Source organism: Psittacula echo, assembly GCF_963264785.1.
Source record: "Psittacula echo genome assembly, contig: SCAFFOLD_117, whole genome shotgun sequence".
NCBI classification, from domain to species: Eukaryota; Metazoa; Chordata; class Aves; order Psittaciformes; family Psittacidae; genus Psittacula; species Psittacula echo.
Window position 1 is genome coordinate 56,376 of NW_027664249.1, and position 23,827 is coordinate 80,202.

At 58.4% G+C, this 23,827-nt stretch overlaps 2 protein-coding genes across 2 annotated transcripts; one reads left to right on the forward strand and one right to left on the reverse strand.

Annotated features, from left to right (window-relative positions):
- Positions 1-435: 435 nt before the first annotated feature.
- Positions 436-19,050, reverse strand: PRPF31 (pre-mRNA processing factor 31). The gene is made up of 14 exons (XM_080639807.1): positions 18,994-19,050; positions 17,313-17,486; positions 16,089-16,149; positions 15,482-15,565; positions 13,599-13,696; positions 13,386-13,492; positions 10,453-10,622; positions 8,743-8,900; positions 8,061-8,150; positions 5,871-5,998; positions 5,154-5,226; positions 4,243-4,371; positions 2,792-2,890; positions 436-1,228 (listed from the first exon to the last, which is right to left on the reverse strand). Exons 2-14 carry the CDS (start codon positions 17,481-17,483, stop codon positions 1,100-1,102), a joined length of 1,497 nt encoding a protein of 498 aa, XP_080495933.1. The 5' UTR covers positions 17,484-17,486; positions 18,994-19,050; the 3' UTR covers positions 436-1,099.
- A 117-nt stretch (positions 19,051-19,167) lies between these two features.
- Positions 19,168-23,619, forward strand: TFPT (TCF3 fusion partner). The gene is made up of 6 exons (XM_080639804.1): positions 19,168-19,241; positions 20,336-20,651; positions 21,234-21,304; positions 21,414-21,483; positions 22,636-22,809; positions 23,252-23,619. Exons 2-6 carry the CDS (start codon positions 20,340-20,342, stop codon positions 23,345-23,347), a joined length of 723 nt encoding a protein of 240 aa, XP_080495930.1. The 5' UTR covers positions 19,168-19,241; positions 20,336-20,339; the 3' UTR covers positions 23,348-23,619.
- The last annotated feature ends 208 nt before the right edge of the window (positions 23,620-23,827 follow it).

Genomic DNA, 23,827 nt, shown 5'->3' on the forward strand with positions numbered 1-23,827 from the left:
CTATAGAACCCTATAGGGATGCCCCATAGACCCCCATACGGATGCTCCATAGACCCCCATAGGGATGCTCAGGGACCCCCATAGACCCCTATAGGGATGCCCCATAGACCCCCATAGGGATGCCCCATAGACCCCTATGGGGATGCCCCATAGACCCCCATAGGGATGCTCCATAGACCCCCATAGGGATGTTCAGGGACCCTCACAGACCCCATAGGGATGCTCAAGACCCCTATAGAACCTCATAGTGATGCCCCATAGCCCCCTATAGGGATGCTCAGGACCCCCATAGACCCCCATAGGGATGCTCAGGACCCCCATAGACCCCCATAGGGATGCCCCATAGACCCCATTGGTACCCCCATACCCCCCACAGCCCCCCCCCCCCAAATCCCTGCATCCCAATCCCCCCCCATCGCAGCCGCATCCACTCCATAGGAACCCAATGGGTGCTGTATAAAGAAGGGGCCGGGGTTGGGAGAATCCATTGGGATGGGGGGGGTTGGAAGAGTCCATTTGGGAAGGGGGGGGGTTGGGGGTGCTGGGCCCCCCCCCCCGCTCGTTCCGCACCCGGGATTGGGAGGTTCCATTGGGATGGGGGGGTTGGAAGCGTCCATTGGGATGGGAGAGGGTTTGGAAGTGTCCATTGGGGGGGTGGTTTGGAAGAGTCCATTTGGGGAGGGGGGTGTTTGGAAGGGTCCATTGGGATGGGCGAGGGTTTGGAAGAGTCCATTTGGGGCGGAGGGGGGGGGTCGGGGGTGCTGAGGACCCCCCCTGCTCGTTCCGCTCCCGGGTTTGGAAGGATCCATTTGGGGGGGGGGTCTGGAAGCGTCCATTTGGGGCGGAGGGGGGCTCAGGGGGTGCTGAGGACCCCGGCCCGCTCGCTGCGCACCCGGGATTGGGAGGATCCATTGGGGGGGGGGGGGGGAATTGGAAGGGTCCATTGGGATGGGGAGAGGGGGGTTTGGAAGAGTCCATCTGGGGAGGAGGGGGGGTCAGGGGGCGCTGAGGACCCCCCCTGCTCGTTCCGCACCCGGGTTTGGAAGGATCCATTGGGATGGGGGGGTTGGAAGAGTCCATTTGGGGCGGAGGGGGGGGCTCAGGGGGTGCTGAGGACCCCGGCCCGCTCGCTGCGCACCCGGCAGAACTCGGCCCGGCTGCAGAAGTATTTCTGCGCAGCCTCCGCCACCTTCTTCTCGGCCGCCTGCGGGTTCACGATCTCCAGGCCCTGCAGGGGGCGACAGAGAGGCGGGACCGGGCGTCAACGGCACCGGGACGGAGCGGAACGGACCCAAAATGGGATGGAATGGACCCGGAATGGGCTGGAATGGACCCAAAAGGGGCTGGAATGGACCCGAAATGGGCTGGAATGGACACGAAAGGGGCTGGAATGGACACGAAAGGGGGCTGGAATGGACCCGGAATGGGCTGGAATGGACCCGAAATGGGCTGGAATGGACCCGAAATGGGCTGGAATGGACCCAAAAGGGGCTGGAATGGACCCGGAATGGGCTGGAATGGACCCGAAATGGGCTGGAATGGACCCAAAAGGGGCTGGAATGGACCCAAAATGGGCTGGAATGGACCCGAAATGGGCTGGAATACCTAAAAGCAGCCTTAAATACCCCCAAGACCCCTTTAAAGCCTCCCTATACCCCCCCATAACCTCCCTATAACCCCTCTATAGCCCCCTATAAACCCCTATAGCCTCCCATAGCCCCTACAGCCCCCATAGCCCCTATAGCCCCCATAGTCCTCATAGCCCCATAGCCCCCATAGCCCCTATAGCCCCCATAGTCCCCATAGCCCCCATATCCCCTATAGCCCCCATAGCCCCTATAGCCCCCATAGCCCCTACAGCCTCCATAGACCCCATAGCCCCTACAGCCCCCATAGCCCCTATAGCCCCCATAGTCCCATAGCCCCCATAGCCCCTATAGCCCCCATAGCCCCTATAGCCCCCATAGCCCCTATAGCCCCCATAGCCCCTACAGCCCCCATAGACCCCATAGCCCCTATAGCCCCCATAGCCCCTATAGCCCCCATAAACCCCATAGCCCCCATAGCCCCCATAGACCCCATAGCCCCTACAGCCCCCATAGACCCCATAGACCCCATAGCCCCTACAGCCCCCATAGCCCCTATAGCCCCCATAGCCCCCATAGCCCCTATAGCCCCTATAGCCCCCATAGCCCCCATAGCCCCTATAGCCCCCATAGACCCCATAGCCCCTATAGCCCCCATAGACCCCATAGACCCCATAGCCCCTATAGCCCCCATAGCCCCTACAGCCCCCATAGACCCCATAGCCCCTATAGCCCCCATAGCCCTATAGCCCCCATAGACCCCATAGCCCCCATAGCCCCTACAGCCCCCATAGACCCCATAGACCCCATAGCCCCTACAGCCCCCATAGCCCCTACAGCCCCCATAGCCCCTATAGCCCCCATAGCCCCTACAGCCCCCATAGCCCCTACAGCCCCTATAGCCCCCATAGCCCCTATAGCCCCCATAGCCCCCATAGCCCCTACAGCCCCCATAGCCCCTACAGCCCCTATAGCCCCCATAGCCCCTATAGCCCCCATAGCCCCTACAGCCCCCATAGCCCCATAGCCCCTATAGCCCCCATAGCCCCTATAGCCCCCATAGCCCCTACAGCCCCCATAGCCCCTACAGCCCCTATAGCCCCCATAGCCCCTATAGCCCCCATAGCCCCTACAGCCCCCATAGCCCCATAGCCCCTATAGCCCCTACAGCCCCTATAGCCCCCATAGCCCCCCCATAGCCGCACCTGCAGGGGGGTGAAGGCGACGCTGGAGGCAGTGCCCGAGGAGCGGTCCCTGATGGTGGATTTGCCCCCATAGACCATGCTCTGCTTCTGCAGCGTGCGCTGGGGGGCAATTAGGGCTCATTAGTGCTAATTAGGGGCTAATTAGGGGGTAATGAGGGTCTAATGAGGTGTAATTACAGGTATGGATAGGAGTAATAAAGGTTGATAATGCCTAATTAAGGGTTTATTACTGATTAATAAAGGTTTATTAGGATTAATAAATGGATTATTAGGGCTAATTAAAAGGAATTAAGGTTAATTAGTGCCTGAATTGGGGTGATTTGAGGTTAATTATAGGTAATTGGGGATGGAGTGCATAATTAGAGGGACAATTAGGGTTAATTAGCATCTAATTAGGGTTAATTAACAGATCATTAGGGTTAATAAAAAATTAATTAGACATAATTAGAGGTTAATTAGAGATTACTTAAAGTTAAGTAGCGGGAATTAGGCGTTTATTAGGGTTTAATTAGGATTAATAAAGGGATTATTAAGGCTAATAAAGAGGAATTAGAGCTAATTAGTGAGTCCATTGGGGTGATTTGAGGTTAATTACATGCAATTGGGCATAGGGTGCTTAATTAGAAGAACATTTAGGCTTAATAAGGAATTTATTAGGAATTGATTAGCATCTAATTAGGTTTAATTAAGAAATAATTAGGGTTGATTAGAGCTTAACTATTCGTAATTAGTTGTAATTAGAGGTTAACTAGAGATTACTTAGGAGTTAATTGGGGTATATCACGTGTTAATTAGGGTTAATTAAGTACTTAGGTGTTAATTAAGTATTAAGTGTACGTTTGACTTGATTAGTGTTAATTAACTATTAAGTTTTGAGATTAATTGGCGTTAATTATGTATTAATTAAATTTATTAACATTCATGAGCATTAAAGATTTTACAAATACAAGTTAATTAAGAAATGCGTTAGGTGTTGACGTTAATGGGCACTAATTACATATTAATTAGGTGATAATTTCGGTTTATTAGTCGAGTTACACATAGATTAATAATTGTTAATTACATGTTAATTGATATTAATTAGCATTAATTGGATGTTAATTAGGTGTTAATTTCAGTTAATTAGTTACTAATTATTGGTTAATTAAGCTTTAGTTGTTAACTAACATTACTTACACGTTAATTAGGTGTTAATTAGTGAATTAATTTATTAAGTTACTAATTATCGATGAATAAAGCGCTAGTTAAGTGTTAATTAGCGTTAATTACATGTTAGGTGTTAATTTCAGTTAATTAGTTACTAACAATTGGTTAATTAAGCGTTAATTAAGTGTTAATTAGCGTTAATTACATGTTAGGTGTTAATTTCAGTTAATTAGTTGCTAATAATCAGCTAATTAAGCGTTAATTAAGTGTTAATTAGCGTTAATTAGGGTTAATTAGCAGCGCACCTGCAGGGTCTTGGAGATCCGGGCCTTGGTGGCCTCGTTGACCTGGGTCTGCCGCACGCGCCCGCTCCCGGCCTTGCCCAAGTGGCCCAGGCTGAAGCCCAGGTCCTCCTGGTACGCGTCCTCCTCGATCTGCGATTAACACATCGTTAATAGCGCCTCGTTAATAACCCCATAACGGCTCGTTAATAACCCATTAATAGGTCATCAATAACCCCTTAATAGGCCGTTAATAACCCATTAATAGCTCATTGATAACCCTAATAGAGCGAAATAGCCGATTACTAGCAATTAATAGCTCACTAATAACCCCAATAGAGCAAAATAGCCCATTAGTAGCAATTAATAGCTCATCAATAGCCCGTAATAGATAAAAATACCCCATTAACAGTATTTAATAGCTCATTAATAACCCTTAATACAATAAAATAGCCAATTAATAGACATTAATAGCTCTCTAATAACCCCTTAATGACCCTATAAAGGCTCATTAATAACCTGTAACAGAGCAAAATACCCCATTAATAGCAGTCAATAGGTAATACTAACCCCTTAATGACCCTGCAATGACTCGTTAATAACCCGCTAACAGCTCATTAATAACCCCGAGTATATCAAAACAGCCCACTAGTAGCTCATTAATAACGCTAATAGATCAAAATAGCCTATTAATATCAAACAATAGCTCATTAATAAATAACCCTATAACTCATGAATACCTTATTATTATTTCATTAATAGCTCATAAATAACCCAGTAACTCCTAAATACCTCATTGTTACCCTATTAATAGCTCATTATAACTTAATAATAACACCTCACTAACAGCTCATTAATAACTCATTAATACCCCCTTAATGCCTCATTAATAGCTAATTAATAGCCCATTAATGAGCCCAAATGACCCCTCTCACCTCCCCGAAGCTCATCCTATTGGCCTGCTTCCGGATCTCCGTCAGCCCCAGCCGCTCCTTCATCTTCCGGTACCTGCCCCCCCCGGCCATAGGGATCAATGGGATCCATAGGGATCAATGGGATCCATAGAAATCAATGGAGCTCAAAGGGATCAGTGGGATCCATAGGCATCAATGGGAGCCATAGGGATCAATGGGAGCCATAGGCATCAATGGGAGCCATAGGGATCAATGGGATCCATAGGCATCAATGGGATCCATAGGGATCAATGGGAGCCATAGGCATCAATGGGATCCATAGGGATCAATGGGACCCATAGGGATCAATGGGACCCATAGGGATCAATGGGAGCCATAGGCATCAATGGGATCCATAGGGATCAATGGGAGCCATAGGCATCAATGGGATCCATAGGGATCAATGGGAGCCATAGGCATCAATGGGATCCATAGGGATCAATGGGACCCGTAGGGATCAATGGGACCTGTACGGATGAACGGGATCCATAGGGATCAATGGGACCCACAGCAATGCCCCACAGGCCCCTCATAGACCCCATAGAGCTGCCCCAAAGACCCCCCATAGACCTGCCCCATAGACCCCATAGGGATGCTCCGTGACCCCCATAGAACCGCCCGATAGACCCCATAGGGATGCTCTGAGACGCCCTTAGACCTGCCCCATAGACCCCATGGGGCTGCCCCATAGATCCCCACCTGCGCCCGCCCCTCTTCTTCCTCTGGCCGTCAAGCGGGGCCGGCAGCGGCTTCACCTGCTTGACTGGGGGGGGCTCCTGCCACTTGTCAAACTTGCGCTCGATCTCCTCCTTGAGCTCGAATCCAACCTGGAATGGGATCGGGAATGGGATGGGGATGGGGATGGGATGGGATGGGGATGGGGATGGGGATGGGGATGGGATGGGGATGGGATGGGGATGGGATGGGGATGGGATGGGGATGGGGATGGGGATGGGGATGGGATGGGGATGGGGATGGGGATGGGGATGGGGATGGGATGGGGATGGGGATGGGATGGGGATGGGGATGGGATGGGGATGGGGATGGGATGGGGATGGGGATGGGGATGGGATGGGGATGGGGATGGGATGGGGATGGGATGGGGATGGGGATGGGATGGGATGGGGATGGGATGGGGATGGGGATGGGGATGGGATGGGGATGGGGATGGGGATGGGATGGGGATGGGATGGGGATGGGGATGGGATGGGATGGGGATGGGGATGGGATGGGGATGGGATGGGGATGGGGATGGGGATGGGGATGGGGATGGGGATGGGGATGGGGATGGGGATGGGGATGGGGATGGGGATGGGATGGGGATGGGATGGGGATGGGGATGGGGATGGGATGGGGATGGGGATGGGGATGGGGATGGGATGGGGATGGGGATGGGGATGGGGATGGGGATGGGATGGGGATGGGATGGGGATGGGGATGGGATGGGATGGGGATGGGGATGGGGATGGGATGGGGATGGGATGGGGATGGGGATGGGATGGGGATGGGATGGGGATGGGATGGGGATGGGGATGGGATGGGGATGGGATGGGGATGGGGATGGGGATGGGATGGGGATGGGGATGGGATGGGGATGGGATGGGGATGGGATGGGGATGGGGATGGGATGGGGATGGGGATGGGGATGGGGATGGGATGGGGATGGGGAAGGGGATGGGATGGGGATGGGATGGGATGGGGATGGGGATGGGATGGGGATGGGGATGGGATGGGGATGGGATGGGGATGGGGATGGGGATGGGGATGGGGATGGGATGGGGATGGGATGGGGATGGGGATGGGGATGGGGATGGGATGGGGATGGGGATGGGGATGGGGATGGGATGGGGATGGGGATGGGGATGGGATGGGGATGGGGATGGGATGGGGATGGGATGGGGATGGGGATGGGATGGGATGGGGATGGGATGGGGATGGGGATGGGGATGGGAAGGGGATGGGATGGGGAAGGGGATGGGATGGGGATGGGATGGGGATGGGGATGGGGATGGGGATGGGGATGGGGATGGGATGGGGATGGGATGGGGATGGGATGGGATGGGGATGGGGATGGGGATGGGGATGGGGATGGGGATGGGATGGGGATGGGGATGGGGATGGGGATGGGATGGGGATGGGGATGGGGATGGGGATGGGGATGGGATGGGGATGGGATGGGGATGGGGATGGGGATGGGATGGGGATGGGGATGGGGATGGGGATGGGGATGGGATGGGATGGGGATGGGGATGGGGATGGGGATGGGATGGGATGGGGATGGGGATGGGGATGGGATGGGATGGGGATGGGGATGGGGATGGGGATGGGGATGGGGATGGGGATGGGGATGGGGATGGGATGGGGATGGGGATGGGATGGGGATGGGATGGGGATGGGATGGGGATGGGATGGGGATGGGATGGGGATGGGGATGGGATGGGGATGGGATGGGGATGGGGATGGGATGGGGATGGGATGGGGATGGGGATGGGATGGGATGGGGATGGGGATGGGATGGGGATGGGATGGGGATGGGGATGGGGATGGGATGGGATGGGATGGGGATGGGATGGGATGGGGATGGGGATGGGGATGGGATGGGGATGGGGATGGGGATGGGGATGGGGATGGGGATGGGATGGGATGGGATGGGATGGGGATGGGGATGGGGATGGGGATGGGGATGGGGATGGGATGGGGATGGGGATGGGGATGGGGATGGGGATGGGATGGGGATGGGGATGGGGATGGGGATGGGATGGGGATGGGGATGGGGATGGGATGGGGATGGGGATGGGGATGGGGATGGGATGGGGATGGGGATGGGGATGGGATGCTCCATAGGAATGCTCCATGGGGATGCTCCATGGGGATGCAGAGGGCTCTGACCTTGCCATCAGGGCTCTCATGGAAGCTGTCCACTCTGGCCGCCAGCGTGCACTTGGCCGCCACGAGCCGGGCCGCTTTCCTGCGCAGGTCCTGTGGGGCAGGGATGTGGGGCTGCCCCATAGCAAGGTGCTGCCCCATAGGCCCGGCTCCACCCCATAGACCTGCCCCATAGCCCAGGCGCTGCCCCATAGCCCCACCCCATAACCCTGCCCTATAACCCCGCCCCATAGCCCCACCCAATAACCCCGCCCCATAGCCCCACCCCATAACCCCGCCCCAGAGCCTCACCCCATAGCCCCGCCCCATAGCCCCGCCCCATAGCCCCACCCCATAGCCCCACCCCATAGCCCCGCCCCATAACCCCACCCCATACCCCCAATAGCCCCGCCCCATAGCCCCACCCCATAACCCCGCCCCATAACCCCACCCCATAGCCCCGCCCCATAGCCCCACCCAATAACCCCGCGCCATAACCCTGCCCCAGAGCCTCACCCCATAGCCCCACCCCATAGCCCCGCCCCATAGCCCCACCCAATAACCCCGTGCCATAGCCCCGCCCCATAACCCCACTCCATAACCCCACCCCATAGCCCCACCCCATAGCCCCCCCCATAGCCCCGCCCCACAGCCCCCCCCATAACCCCACCCCATAGCCCCGCCCCATAGCCCCACCCTGACTCACGGGGGGCAGGGACTGGACGATGTCGCTGTGGAAGACGAAGCCGGTGTGGGGCAGCGCCGCGGTGCTGGAGAAGCCGGAGAGGGAGCGGCGCTGGGCCCCCAGGAGCAGAACATTGCAGGCAGGGAGCTTGGAGAGGGGGGTCAGGCCCCCGGCAACGCCTGCAGGGGACCAGAGAGACCACAGAGACCCATAGAGAGCATAGAGACCCATAGAGAGCATAGAGACCATAGAGACCATAGAAACCATAGAGACCATAGAGACCCATAGAGACCATAGAGACCATAGAGCCCATAGAGACCCATAGAGCCCATAGAGACCATAGAGACCATAGAGACCCATAGGGACCATAGAGACCCATAGAGACCCATAGAGACCATAGAGACCCATAGAGACCCATAGGGACCCATAGAGACCCATAGGGACCCATAGGGACCATAGAGACCCATAGAGACCCATAGAGACCCATAGAGACCCCATAGAGACCCATAGGGACCCATAGAGACCATAGAGACCATAGAGACCCATAGAGGCCATAGAGACCATAGAGACCATAGAGACCATAGAGACCCATAGAGACCCATAGAGACCATAGAGACCATAGAGACCATAGAGACCCATAGAGCCCCATAGAGACCATAGAGACCATAGAGAGAGACCCATAGAGCCCATAGAGACCATAGAGCCCATAGAGACCATAGAGCCCATAGAGACCCATAGAGAGAGACCCATAGAGACCATAGAGACCCATAGAGACCATAGAGACCATAGAGACCATAGAGACCATAGAGACCCATAGAGACCATAGAGACCCATAGAGACCGTAGAGACCCATAGAGACCCATAGAGACCATAGAGACCATAGAGACCATAGAGACCCATAGAGACCCATAGAGACCCATAGAGACCATAGAGCCCATAGACACCATTGAGACCCATAGAGACCATAGAGACCATAGAGATCATAGAGCCCATAGACACCATTGAGACCCATAGAGACCATAGAGACCATAGAGACCCATAGAGACCATAGAGACCCATAGAGACCCATAGAGACCCATAGAGACCCATAGAGACCATAGAGAGAGAACCATAGAGACCATAGAGACCATAGAGACCCATATAGAGCCCATAGAGCCCATAGAAAGAGACCCATAGAGACCATAGAGACCATAGAGACCCATAGAGACCCCTAGAGACCATAGAGACCATAGAGCCCATAGACACCATTGAGACCCATAGAGACCATAGAGACCATAGAGACCATAGAGACCCATAGAGACCATAGAGACCCATAGAGACCCATAGAGACCCATAGAGACCATAGAGAGAGAACCATAGAGACCATAGAGACCATAGAGACCCATATAGAGCCCATAGAGCCCATAGAGAGAGACCCATAGAGACCATAGAGACCATAGAGACCCATAGAGACCCATAGAGACCATAGAGACCCATAGAGACCATAGAGAGAGACTCATAGAGACTATAGAGACCCCATAGAGCCCATAAAGACCCATAGAGCCCCATAGAGACCATAGAGACCCCATAGAGCCCATAAAGACCCACAGAGCCCCATAGAGACCCATAGAGACCTATAGAGAGACCCCAGCCCCATTGCTCCCCCCAGCCCCATTGCTCCCCCCCAGCCCCATTGCTCCCCCCCAGCCCCATTGCTCCCCCCCCAGCCCCACAGCGCCCCGCGGTGCTCACCCATGACCTTGGCGGCGGTGGAGGCGCCCACGATGAGGCTGAGGTTGGGGGCGATGAAGGACATGCGGGACTCCACGTACTCGTAGATGCGGAGCTTGGCCTGGCTGAGCCGCAGCGCCAGGTCGCAGGCTTCCTCAATGCAGGCCAGCTCCTGCTCCGAGAGCTGCTGCCTGCGGGCGGGCACAGGGACCCGGGGGAGCCCTTCAGGCCAATGCAACCCCATGGAGCTGCTGCCTGCGGGCGGGCACAGGGACCCGGGGGAGCCCTTCAGGCCAATGCAACCCCATGGAGCTGCTGCCTGCGGGCGGGCACAGGGACCCGGGGGAGCCCTTCAGGCCAATGCAACCCAATGGAGCTGCTGCCTGCGGGCGGGCACAGGGACCCGGGGGAGCCCTTCAGGCCAATGCAACCCAATGGAGCTGCTGCCTGCGGGCAGGCACAGGGACCCGGGGGAGCCCTTCAGGCCAATGCAAGCCAATGGAGCTGCTGCCTGCGGGCGGGCACAGGGACCCGGGGGAGCCCTTCAGGCCAATGCAACCCAATGGAGCTGCTGCCTGCGGGCGGGCACAGGGACCCGGGGGAGCCCTTCAGGCCAATGCAACCCAATGGAGCTGCTGCCTGCGGGCGGGCACAGGGACCCGGGGGAGCCCTTCAGGCCAATGCAACCCAATGGAGCTGCTGCCTGCGGGCGGGCACAGGGACCCGGGGGAGCCCTTCAGGCCAATGCAACCCAATGGAGCTGCTGCCTGCGGGCGGGCACAGGGACCCGGGGGAGCCCTTCAGGCCAATGCAACCCAATGGAGCTGCTGCCTGCGGGCGGGCACAGGGACCCGGGGGAGCCCTTCAGGCCAATGCAACCCAATGGAGCTGCGGCCTGCGGGCGGGCACAGGGACCCGGGGGAGCCCTTCAGGCCAATGCAACCCCATGGAGCTGCTGCCTGCGGGCGGGCACAGGGACCCGGGGGAGCCCTTCAGGCCAATGCAACCCAATGGAGCTGCTGCCTGCGGGCGGGCACAGGGACCCGGGGGAGCCCTTCAGGCCAATACAACCCAATGGAGCTGCTGCCTGCGGGCGGGCACAGGGACCCGGGGGAGCCCTTCAGGCCAATGCAACCCAATGGAGCTGCTGCCTGCGGGCGGGCACAGGGACCCGGGGGAGCCCTTCAGGCCAATGCAACCCAATGGAGCTGCTGCCTGCGGGCGGGCACAGGGACCCGGGGGAGCCCTTCAGGCCAATGGAACCCCATGGAGCTGCTGCCTGCGGGCGGGCACAGGGACCCGGGGGAGCCCTTCAGGCCAATGCAACCCCATGGAGCTGCTGCCTGCGGGCGGGCACAGGGACCCGGGGGAGCCCTTCAGGCCAATGGAACCCAATGGAGCTGCTGCCTGCGGGCGGGCACAGGGACCCGGGGGAGCCCTTCAGGCCAATGGAACCCAATGGAGCTGCTGCCTGCGGGCGGGCACAGGGACCCGGGGGAGCCCTTCAGGCCAATGCAACCCAATGGAGTTGCTGCCTGCGGGCGGGCACAGGGACCCGGGGGAGCCCTTCAGGCCAATGGAACCCAATGGAGCTGCTGCCTGCGGGCGGGCACAGGGACCCGGGGGAGCCCTTCAGGCCAATGCAACCCAATGGAGCTGCTGCCTGCGGGCGGGCACAGGGACCCGGGGGAGCCCTTCAGGCCAATGCAACCCAATGGAGCTGCTGCCTGCGGGCGGGCACAGGGACCCGGGGGAGCCCTGGCAGTCAATGGGCACCCAGCACCCTAATGCACCCCCATGGGTGCTCAGCACCCTAATGTAACCCAATGGACCTCAATGCACTACAATGGGAACTCAGCACCCCAATGGGAACTCAGCACCCCAATGCACTCAAATGGCTCCTAATGGGTGCTCAGCATCCCAGTGCACCCCAATGAACTCCAATACACCCCAATGGGCACTCAGCACCCCAATGGGTGCTCAGCATCACAATGCACCCCAATGGGCACTCAGCACCCTAATGAGTGCTCAGCATCCCAATGGGTGCTCAGCATCACAATGCACCCCAATGGGCACTCAGCACCCTAATGAGTGCTCAGCATCCCAATGGGTGCTCAGCATCACAATGCACCCCAATGGGCACTCAGCACCCTAATGAGTGCTCAGCATCCCAATGGGTGCTCAGCATCACAATGCACCTCAATGGGCACTCAGCACCCTAATGCACCCCAATGCACCCTAGGGGAGCCCAATGCACCCCAATGGCTGCTCATCACCCCAATGTCCCCCAATGGGCGCTCAGCATCCCAATGGCTCCCAATTGGTGCTCAGCATCCCAATGGGTGCTCAGCATCCCAATGGGTGCTCAGCATCCCAATGCACCCCAATGGGTGCTCAGCATCCCAATGGGTGCTCAGCATCCCAATGGGCGCTCAGCATCCCAATGGGCGCTCAGCATTCCAATGGCTCCCAATGGATGCTCAGCATCCCAATGGGTGCTCAGCATCCCAATGGCTCCCAATGGGTGCTCAGCATCCCAGAGCACTTCAATGCACCCCAATGGCTCCCAATGGGTGCTCAGCATCCCAATGGGTGCTCAGCACCCCAATGGCTCCCAATGGGTGCTCAGCATCCCAGAGCACTTCAATGCATCCCAATGGCTCCCAATGGGTGCTCAGCATCCCAATGGGTGCTCAGCATCCCAATGGCTCCCAATGGGTGCTCAGCATCCCAGAGCACTTCAATGCACCCCAATGGCTCCCAATGGGTGCTCAGCATCCCAATGGGTGCTCAGCATCCCAATGCACCCCAATGGGTGCTCAGCATCCCAATGGGCGCTCAGCATCCCAATGGCTCCCAATGGGTGCTCAGCATCCCAGAGCACTTCAATGCACCCCAATGGCCCCAATGGGTGCTCAGCACCCCGCGCTGGGTGCCCAGCACCCCGTGCTCACCCCTGGGTGGTGGAGGCGGTCACGCTCACCACCATGATGGTGGCGTTGGTCAGGATCTGCTGCACGTTCTCGTTGTTCTTGCACTTATCCAGGCTGTTCCCCAGCTCCTGCAAGGAACCAATGCAAAAGGGGGGGGGATGTCAGGGAGCTCCCATTGGAGGCCATAGGGGGGAGGCACTGAACCCCCCCCCCCCCCATAGGGGTCAATGGTACCTTCACGGTGCGGATGTAGTCCAGGGCGTTGGGAACGAGGGATTCCAGCTCCGGGAAGCGCTTGGAATACTTGTCCCGGATGAACTTGTGGATGATGTCTGGGAAGGGGGGGTGACACCCATGGCACCCATCGGCACCCCCATGGACACTCATTGAGCCTATAGCCCCCATTGAGCCCATTGCACCTATTGACACCCATGGCACCCATCGGCACCCCCATGGACACCCATTGAGCCTATAGCCCCCATTGAGCCCATTGCACCTATTGACACCCATGGCACCCATCGGCACCCCCATGGACACCCATTGAGCCTATAGCCCCCATTGAGCCCATTGCACCTATTGACACCCATGGCACCCATCGGCACCCCCATGGACACCCATTGAGCCTATGGCACCCATTGAGCCCATTGCACCTATTGACACCCATGGCACCCATTGGCACCCCCATGGACACCCATTGAGCCTATAGCCCCCACTGAACCCATTGCACCTATTGACACCCATGGCACCCATCGGCACCCCCATGGACACCCATTGAGCCTATGGCACCCATTGAGCCCATTGCACCTATTGACACCCATGGCACCCATGGACACCCCCATGGACACCCATTGAGCCTATAGCCCCCATTGAGCCCATTGCACCTATTGACACCCATGGCACCCATCGGCACCCCCATGGACACCCATTGAGCCTACGGCACCCATTGAGCCCATTGCACCTATTGACACCCATGGCACCCATGGACACCTCCATGGACACCCATTGAGCCTATAGCCCCCATTGAGCCTATTGCACCTATTGACACCCATGGCACCCATTGGCACCCCCATGGACACCCATTGAGCCTATAGCCCCCATTGAGCCCATTGCACCTATTGACACCCATGGCACCCATGGACACCCCCATGGACACCCATTGAGCCTATAGCCCCCACTGAACCCATTGCACCTATTGACACCCATGGCACCCATCGGCACCCCCATGGACACCCATTGAGCCCATAGTACCCATCGACACCCATAGCATCCCTTGAGTCCATAGCACCCATTGACACCCCCATAGCATCCATTAACACCCATAGCATCCATTGACACCCATAGCACCCATTGATACCCCCATTGACACCCCCATAGCATCCACTGACACCCATAGCACCCATTGATACCCCCATTGACACCCCCATAGCATCCATTGACACCCATAGCACCCATTGATACCCCCATTGACACCCCCATAGCATACATTGACGCCCATAGCACCCACTGATAGCCGTATCACCCACTGACACCCATGACTCCCACTGACACCCGGAACATCCATTAACACCCAATAGCACCCATTAACCCCCCCAGCCCCATAGCGCCCCATAGCTCCCCATAGCACCCCATAGAGCCCCATAGCACCCATAGCACCCCATAGAGCCCCATAGCATCCATGGCACCCCATAGAGCCCCATAGCACCCATGGCACCCCATAGCACCCCATAGCGCCCCACAGCACCCATAGCACCCCATAGCGCCCCATAGAGCCCCATAGCACCCATGGCACCCCATAGAGCCCCATAGCACCTATAGCACCCCATAGTGCCCCACAGCACCTATAGCACCCCACAGTGCCCCACAGCACCCATAGCACCCCATGGAGCTCCATAGCACCCATAGCACCCCATAGAGCCCCACAGCACCCATAGCACCCCATAGTGCCCCATAGCACCCCATAGTGCCCCACAGCACCCAAAGCACCCCATAGCACCCCATAGAGCCCCATAGCACCCCATAGTGCCCCATAGCACCCCATAGCGCCCCATAGTGCCCCATAGTGCCCCATAGCGCCCCATAGCACCCCATAGTGCCCCATAGCGCCCCATAGCACGCACTGAGCTCGTTCTCTATCTCCACGGTGAGGTTGTTGGCGTCCACAATGACCCGGTACTCGGGGGCCGCCTCCACCGGGCCCAGAACTGGGGGGGGCACAAAGAGGGGGGTCAATGGGGGGGTCTCAATGGGGGGGTCCCAATGGGGGATCCCAATGGGGGATCCCAATGGGGGAGTCCTCAATGGGAGGGTCCCAATGGGGGGGTACAAAGGGGGGGTCCCAATGGGGGGGTCTCAATGGGGGGGGTCCCAATGGGGGGGTCCCAATGGGGGGGGTCCGATGGGGGGGATCCAAGGGGGGGTTCCCAATGGAGGGATCCCAATGGGGGTGTCCCAATGGGGGGGTCCCAATTGGGGGGGTCCAATGGGGGGGGCCCAATGGAGGGGGGTCCAACGGGCGGTTCCCAATGGAGAGGTCCCAATGGGGGGGTCTCAATGGGGGGGTCCCAATGGGGGGGTCCCCAATGGGGGGGTCCCAATGGGGGGATCCCAATGGGGGGGCACAAAGGGGGAGGTCAATGGGGGGATCCCAATGGGGGGGGTCCCAATGGGGAGGTCCCAATTGGGGGGGTCCAATGGGGGGGTCTCAATGGGGGGGGGGGCTCCCACCTTCGGCCGCATTGGGCTGCTTGCTGATGTACTCCTCAATCTGCTCCATGATCTCCGCGAACTGGGGGGGGGGGAAGGAAGGTGAGGGGGGGTCGAGGTGTTTGGGGGGGGCACCCCCCCTTTTTTTAGGGTCCCCCCCATTTCAAGCCCCTCCCCCCATTCCAGGATTGGTATCGCCCATGCTGGGCTCCCCCCAGCATCACTTTGGGCCGTTCCATCCCATTATAGGGTCCCCCCACCCCATTTTGGGGCTCTTTACCCCCATTTTGGGCCTCTTTAACCCATTTTGGGGTCCCCCCACCCCATTTTGGGCCGTTCCATCCCATTATGGGGTCCCCCTAACCCCATTTTGGGGCTCTTTACCCCCATTTTGTGCCTCTTTACCCCCATTTTGTGCCTCTTTACCCCCATTATGGGGTCCCTCCACCCCATTTTAGGCGGTTCCATCCCATTATGGGGTCCCCCAACCCCATTTTGTGCCTCTTTACCCCCATTATGGGGTCCCCACCACCCCATTTTGGGCTGTTCCATCCCATTATAGGGGCCCCCCACCCCATTTTGGGCCTCTTTAACCCATTTTTGGGTCCCCCCACCCCCATTTTGGGCCTCTTTACCCCCATTATGGTGCCCCCCCACCCCATTTTGGGCTGTTCCATCCCATTTTGGGGAACCCCACTCCATTTTGGGGCTCTTTACCCCCATTTTGGGCTTTTCCATCCCATTATGGGGTCCCCACCCCCCATTTTGGGCCTCTTTAACCCATTTTGGGCTCCCCCACCCCATTTTTCTCCTCTTTACCCCCATTTTTCGCCTCTTTTCCCCCATTTTTCGCCTCTTTACCCCCATTTTTTGCCTCTTTTCCCCCATTTTGGGCCTCTTTACCCATTTCGGGCTCCCCCCACCCCATTTTTCTCCTCTTTACCCCCATTTTTTGCCTCTTTTCCCCCATTTTGGGCCTCTTTACCCATTTCGTGCTCCCCCCACCCCATTTTTCTCCTCTTTACCCCCATTTTTCGCCTCTTTACCCCCATTTTTCGCCTCTTTACCCCCATTTTTCGCCTCTTTACCCCCATTTTTCGCCTCCTTTCCCCCCCCCATTTTAAGCCCATTTTGTGCCTCCCCCCCCCCATCCATTTGGACCCTTCCACCCCCCCCCCCCGCACTCCCCGCTTTGGCCCGGTCCGGCCCCGCCCCGCGGCTGTTCCGGCGCCCCCCTCCGCTGACCGCGCGGCTGTCCCCCAGCTTGGCGATGCTGCGCACGGACTCGGCGCCGGGGGGGGGCGGCTCTTCCCGGACCTCCTCGATGGGCGGCTCCTCCCCCTCGGCCCCGCCCCCCTCCTCCTCCTCCTCCGCCGCCTCCTCCAGGTCCGCCAGGAGCTCGTCCGCGAGAGACATGGCCTGGGGGGGGCACAGGGGCCGTGGGCACCCATGGAGACCCATAGGGACCCATAGGGACCCATAGGGACCCATAGAGAGACCCATAGGGACCCATAGGGACCCATAGAGACACCTATAGGGACCCATAGAGAGACCCATAGGGACCCATAGGGACCCATAGAGACCCATAGGGACCCATAGAGAGACCCATAGGGACCCATAGAGAGACCCATAGGGACCATAGGGACCCATACAGACCCATACGGACCCATGGAGAGACCCATAGGGACCCATAGAGAGACCCATAGGGACCATAGGGACCCATAGAGACCCATAGGGACCCATGGAGAGACCCATAGGGACCCATGGAGAGACCCATAGGGACCCATAGAGAGACCCATAGGGACCCATAGAGACCCACAGGGACCCATAGGGACCCATAGAGAGACCCATAGGGACCCATAGAGACCCACAGGGACCCATAGAAAGACCCATAGAGAGACATAGGGACCATAGGGACCCATAGCGAGACACAGAGACCCATAAAGAGACATACAGACCCATAGAGACCCATAGGGACCCACAGGGACCCATAGGGACCATAGCAACCCATAGAGATCCATAGAGACACATAGAGACCCATAGGGATCTATAGGAACCCATAGGCATCCATAGAGACCATAGAGACACATAGGGACCATAGAGACAATAAGCACCATAGAGACCCATAGAGACCATAGGGACCCATAGCAGACCCATAGGACCACAGAGTAGACCCATAACTGATGACTCTGTCCCATAGCTGATACCTTTGTCCTACAGCTGCCCCATAACTGATCTCTACAGCCCACAGGCCCCATAACTGATCTCTGTACCCCATAACCACCCCATAACTGATCTCTACACCCCATAGCTGCCCCATAGACGCCCCATAGACACCCCATAGGCCCCATAACTGATCTCTACACCCCATAGCCGCCCCATAACTGATCTCTGTGCCCCATAGCCGCCCTATAGCCGCCCCATAGGCCCCATAACTGATCTCTATACCCCATAGCCGCCCCATAACTGATCTCTGTGCCCCATTGCTGCCCCATAACTGATCTCTATACCCCATAGCCGCCCCATAACTGATCTCTGTACCCCATAGCTGCCCCATAGCCACCCCATAGGCCCCATAACTGATCTCTACACCCCATAGCCGCCCCATAACTGATCTCTATACCCCATAGCCGCCCCATAACTGATCTCTGTGCCCCATTGCTGCCCCATAACTGATCTCTGTGCCCCATAGCTGCCCCATAGCCGCCCCATAGGCCCCATAACTGATCTCTGTGCCCCATAGCCGCCCCATAGGCCCCATAACTGATCTCTATACCCCATAGCCGCCCCATAGGCCCCATAACTGATCTCTGTGCCCCATAGCCGCCCCATAACTGATCTCTATACCCCATAGCTGCCCCATAGCCGCCCTATAGGCCCCATAACTGATCTCTGTGCCCCACAGCCGCCCCATAGGCCCCATTACCTCACACTCCCGCTCCTACCAGCACCGTCGCGCCGCCACTGACGTCACTTCCTGCCCCGGGGGGAGGCGCTCGCTCAGTGACGCCACTTCCGGCCTCGCCGCCAGCCCCGCCCCTCCGGGCGCCCGCGGGTGACGTCATCGCCGCGCGCCGAGGCCCAGCACCCACCCCCCCCCCCCCCCCCCCGCCAGCGCGGAGCCGCCGCTGCCCGCGCCCCGCCGGTGGTCGCAGCGAGTGACGTCAGCAGCGGGTGGGCGCGGGGGGGCAATGGGGGCCTATGGGGGGTAATGGGGGCCTATTGGGGGTAATGGGGGCCTATGGGGGGTAATGGGGGTCTATGGGGGGTAATGGGGGCCTATGGGGGTCAGTGGGGGCCTATAGGGGATAATGGGGGCCTATGGGGGGTAATGGGGGCCTATGGGGGGTAATGGGGGCCTATAGGGGATAATGGGGGCCTATGGGGGTCAGTGGGGGCCTATAGGGGATAATGGGGGTCTATGGGGGGTAATGGGGGCCTATGGGGGTCAGTGGGGGCCTATAGGGGATAATGGGGGCCTATGGGGGCCTATGGGGAGGTAATGGGGGCCTATGGGGGGTAATGGGGGCCTATGGGGGTCAGTGGGGGCCTATAGGGGATAATGGGGGCCTATGGGGGGTAATGGGGGTCTATGGGGGGTAATGGGGGTCTATGGGGCTATAATGGGGCTCTATGGGACTATAATGGGGCTCTATAGGGCTTTCATGGGTTCTATGGGGCTATAATGGGTCTCTATGGGGCTATAATGGGTCTTTATGGGGTTGTAATGGGCTCTAGGGGGCTATAATGGGTCTCTATGGGGCTATAACAGGACTCTATGGGGCTATAACAGGACTCTATGGGACTATAACAGGACTCTATGGGGCTATAATGGGTCTCTATGGGGCTATAATGGGTCTCTATGGGGCTATAATGGGTCTCTATGGGGCTATAACAGGACTCTATGGGGCTATAACAGGACTCTATGGGGCTATAATGGGTCTCTATGGGGCTATAATGGGTCTCTATGGGGCTATAACAGGACTCTATGGGGCTATAACAGGACTCTATGGGGCTATAATGGGTCTCTATGGGGCTATAATGGGTCTCTATGGGGCTATAAGGGGTCTCTATGGGGCTATAAGGGGTCTCTATGGGGCTATAACAGGACTCTATGGGACTATAACAGGACTCTATGGGGCTATAAGGGGTCTCTATGGGGCTATAAGGGGTCTCCATGGGGCTATAAGGGGTCTCTATGGGGCTATAAGGGGTCTCTATGGGGCTCTCATGGTTTCTATGGGTCTCAGTGGGTCCGTCCCCCCCAGCCCCATGGCGGACGTGGCCTTCGAGGAGTTCTCGGCGCCGGGCTCGGAGCTGGCCCTGCCCCCGCTCTTCGGGGGCCACATCCTGGAGGTGGAGTTCGAGGGGGCGGGGCTGGGGGCGGGGCCTCGCCGAGGGGGCGGGGCCAGAGCGGGGGGGGCCGGCGCCGGGGGGGGAGAGGGCGAGGAAGAGGAGGAGGAGGAGGAGGAGGAGGAGGAGGGGGGGGGGGGGGAGGAAGAGGCCGAGGCCGCGCGGCGCCGCCGGGACCTGGAGCAGAGGAAGCTGCAGGCGCTGGGCAGGAGAGTGCGGGAGATCGAGCAGGTGAGGACACGCCCCCTTTGGACACGCCCCCTTCAGCCCAAGCACCGCCCCCTTTCAGGTCCTGATGGGGCCCCCCCCCCCATTGGGTCGGATGAGAGGGTTGGCTCCGCCCCCTTATCCATGCAGCGCCCCCTTTTACCGTTTGGCCACGCCCCCTTCAGCCCAAGCTCCACCCCCGTTGAGATCCCAATCGCTCCCCCATTGGCTGGGACAGGAGGGTTGGCTCCGCCCCCTTACCCATGCAGTGCCCCTTTACCCTTTGGCCACGCCCCTCACAATGGCCACGCCCCCTTCCCCTTTGGACACGCCCCCTTAAGCCCAAGCTCCGCCCCCTTTGAGGTCCTGTCGCCCCCCATTGGATGGGACGGGAGGGTTGGCTCCACCCCCTTATCCCTGCCGCGCCCCCTTTCCCCTTCGGCCACGCCCCCTTCAGCCCAAGCTCCTCCCCTTTGAGATCCCAATCGCTCCCCTATGGCCCGGGATGGGAGGCTTGGCTCCGCCCCCTGCTCCAGGCCACGCCCCCAGGGACCCCCACCCTGCCTCCCCTCCAAGCCCCGCCCCCTTCAAGCCCCGCCCCCGCAGGTCAATGATTGGTCGCTGTCGCGCCTCCGCCGGGTCACACAGGTCACGCGGCGCCTGCAGCGCGAGCGCAGGTGAGAGGGGGGCGGGGCCGGGGCGGGGCCACGCCCACCGCCTCCCGTGGCCACGCCCACCGCCTCCCGTGGCCACGCCCACCGCGGTCGCTGACGGCGCCCCCTGCAGGTTCCTCATGAAGGTCCTGGACTCGTACGGGGACGGCTTCCGGCAGGGGCAGCTCACAGTGCTGCTGCAGGTGGGGCTGGGACCCATGGGGACCCATAGAGACCCATAGGGACCCATAGAGACCATAGAGACCCATAGAGACCATAGAGACCATAGAGACCCATAGAGACCATAGAGACCCATAGAGCCCATAGAGACCATAGAGACCCATAGAGACCATAGAGACCCATAGAGACCCATAGGGACCCATAGAGACCATAGAGACCCATAGAGACCATAGAGACCATAGAGACCATAGAGACCATAGAGACCCATAGAGACCATAGAGACCCATAGAGACCCATAGAGACGAGACCCATAGAGACCATAGAGACCCATAGAGACCCATAGAGACCATAGAGACCCATAGAGACCATAGAGACCCATAGAGCCCATAGAGACCATAGAGACCCATAGAGAGAGACCCATAGAGACGCATAGAGACCATAGAGACCCATAGAGACCATAGAGACCCATAGAGACCCATAGAGACCATAGAGCCCATAGAGCCCATAGAGACCCAGAGACCCATAGAGACGCATAGAGACCCATAGAGACCATAGAGACCCATAGAGACGCATAGAGACCCATAGAGACCATAGAGACCATAGAGACCATAGAGACCCATAGAGACCATAGAGCCCCATAGAGGCCATAGATCCCATAGAGCCCATAGAGACCCATAGATCCCCGTAGAGCCCATAGAGCCCATAGAGACCCATAGAGCCCCATAGAGCCCCATAGAGCCCATAGAGCCCATAGAGACCCATAGAGTCCCATAGAGCCCATAGAGCCCATAGAGCCCCATAGAGCCCATAGAGCCCCATAGAGCCCCATAGAGACCATAGAGACCCATAGAGACCATAGAGACCCATAGAGCCCATAGAGACCATAGAGACCCATAGAGAGAGACCCATAGAGACGCATAGAGCCCCATAGAGCCCATAGAGACGCATAGAGACCCATAGAGACCCCATAGAGCCCATAGAGACCCATAGAGACCGTAGAGCCCCATAGAGCCTATAGAGATCGATAGAGACCCCATAGAGCCCCATAGAGACCCATAGAGACCATAGAGCCTATAGAGACCATAGAGCCCCATAGAGCCTATAGAGACCCATAGAGACCCCATAGAGCCCCATAGCGCCCCATGGCGCCCCCTAACCCCCCCGCTGCCCCCCAGGACGAGGGCAGCCCCACGGACGCCCCCACCCCCGGCAATGCTGAGAACGAGCCCCCCGAGAAGGAGCCGCCCCCCAACCCCCCCCCCGCGCCCCCCAGCCCCCCCCCGGAGCCCCCCAAGAGGCGCCGCCGGAGGGGGGGGGCAGCCCCGGGGCCCCCCGACTCCTTCAGCCCGGTACGGGGGCAATGGGGGGCAATGGGGGGCAATGAGGGCCATGGGGAGCAATGGGGGGCAAAGGGGAGCAATGGGGGGCAACGGGGGGCAATGGGGAGCAATGGGGAGCAATGGGGGACAATGGGGAGCAATGGGGGTCAATGGGGATCAAAGGGGGGCAATGGGGATCAAAGGGGGGCAATGGGGGGCAATGGGCAATGGGGAGCAATGGGGGGCAATGGGGGGCAGTGGGGATCAATGGGGATCCATGGGGGGCAATGGGCAATGGGGATCAATGGGGGGCAATGGGCTTCAATGGGGGGCAATGGAGCTGGGGGGTCGATGGGGCTCAATGGTGTTTAATGGGGATCAATGGGGCTGGGGGGTCAATGGGGATCAATGGGGCTGGGGGGGCTCAATGGGGCTCAATGGGGGGGGGCTCCCCCCTTTTTCTCTCCCACAGCTGAAGGGGGAGGGGCCCAGCTCCTGCCCCTCCCCCCCTTGGGCCCCCCCCAGCCCCCCCGAGAAGCTGCTGCGCTGCCCCCCCCCCTTCGACTGAACCCCCCCAATGGGGACCCCCCCTTTATAATGGGGACCCCCCATAATAAACCCGCATTGACTCCATTGCAACCCCCCCTTTATTGGGGGGGGCACCCAATGGGACCCCCCTTTATAATGGGGACCCCCCATAATAAACCCGCATTGACTCCATTGCAACCCCCCCTTTATTGGGGGGGGCACCCAATGGGACCCCCCTTTATAATGGGGACCCCCCCATAATAAACCCCCATTGACCCCATTGCAACCCCACCTTTATTGGGGGGGGCACCCAATGGGGACCCCCCTTTATAATGGGGACCCCCCCATAATAAACCCCCATTGACTCCATTGCAACCCCACCTTTATTGGGGGGGCACCCAATGGGGACCCCCCCTTTATAATGGGGCCCCCCCATAATAAACCCCCATTGACTCCATTGCAGCCCCCCCTTTATTGGGGGGGCACCCAATGGGGACCCCCCCTATAATAGACCCCTTCA

Coding starts and splice junctions, on each gene's coding strand:
- TFPT (XM_080639804.1), top strand. CDS start 20,340: ATGGCGGACGTGGCCTTCGAGGAGTTCTCGGCGCCGGGCTCGGAGCTG. Junction 21,484..22,635: donor AGCTCACAGTGCTGCTGCAG/GTGGGGCTGGGA, acceptor GCTGCCCCCCAG/GACGAGGGCAGCCCCACGGA. Junction 22,810..23,251: donor CCCCCGACTCCTTCAGCCCG/GTACGGGGGCAA, acceptor TCTCTCCCACAG/CTGAAGGGGGAGGGGCCCAG.
- PRPF31 (XM_080639807.1), bottom strand. CDS start 17,483: ATGTCTCTCGCGGACGAGCTCCTGGCGGACCTGGAGGAGGCGGCGGAG. Junction 13,493..13,598: donor ACTACATCCGCACCGTGAAG/GTACCATTGACC, acceptor GGTTCCTTGCAG/GAGCTGGGGAACAGCCTGGA. Junction 2,891..4,242: donor GGATCTCCAAGACCCTGCAG/GTGCGCTGCTAA, acceptor ATTGCCCCCCAG/CGCACGCTGCAGAAGCAGAG.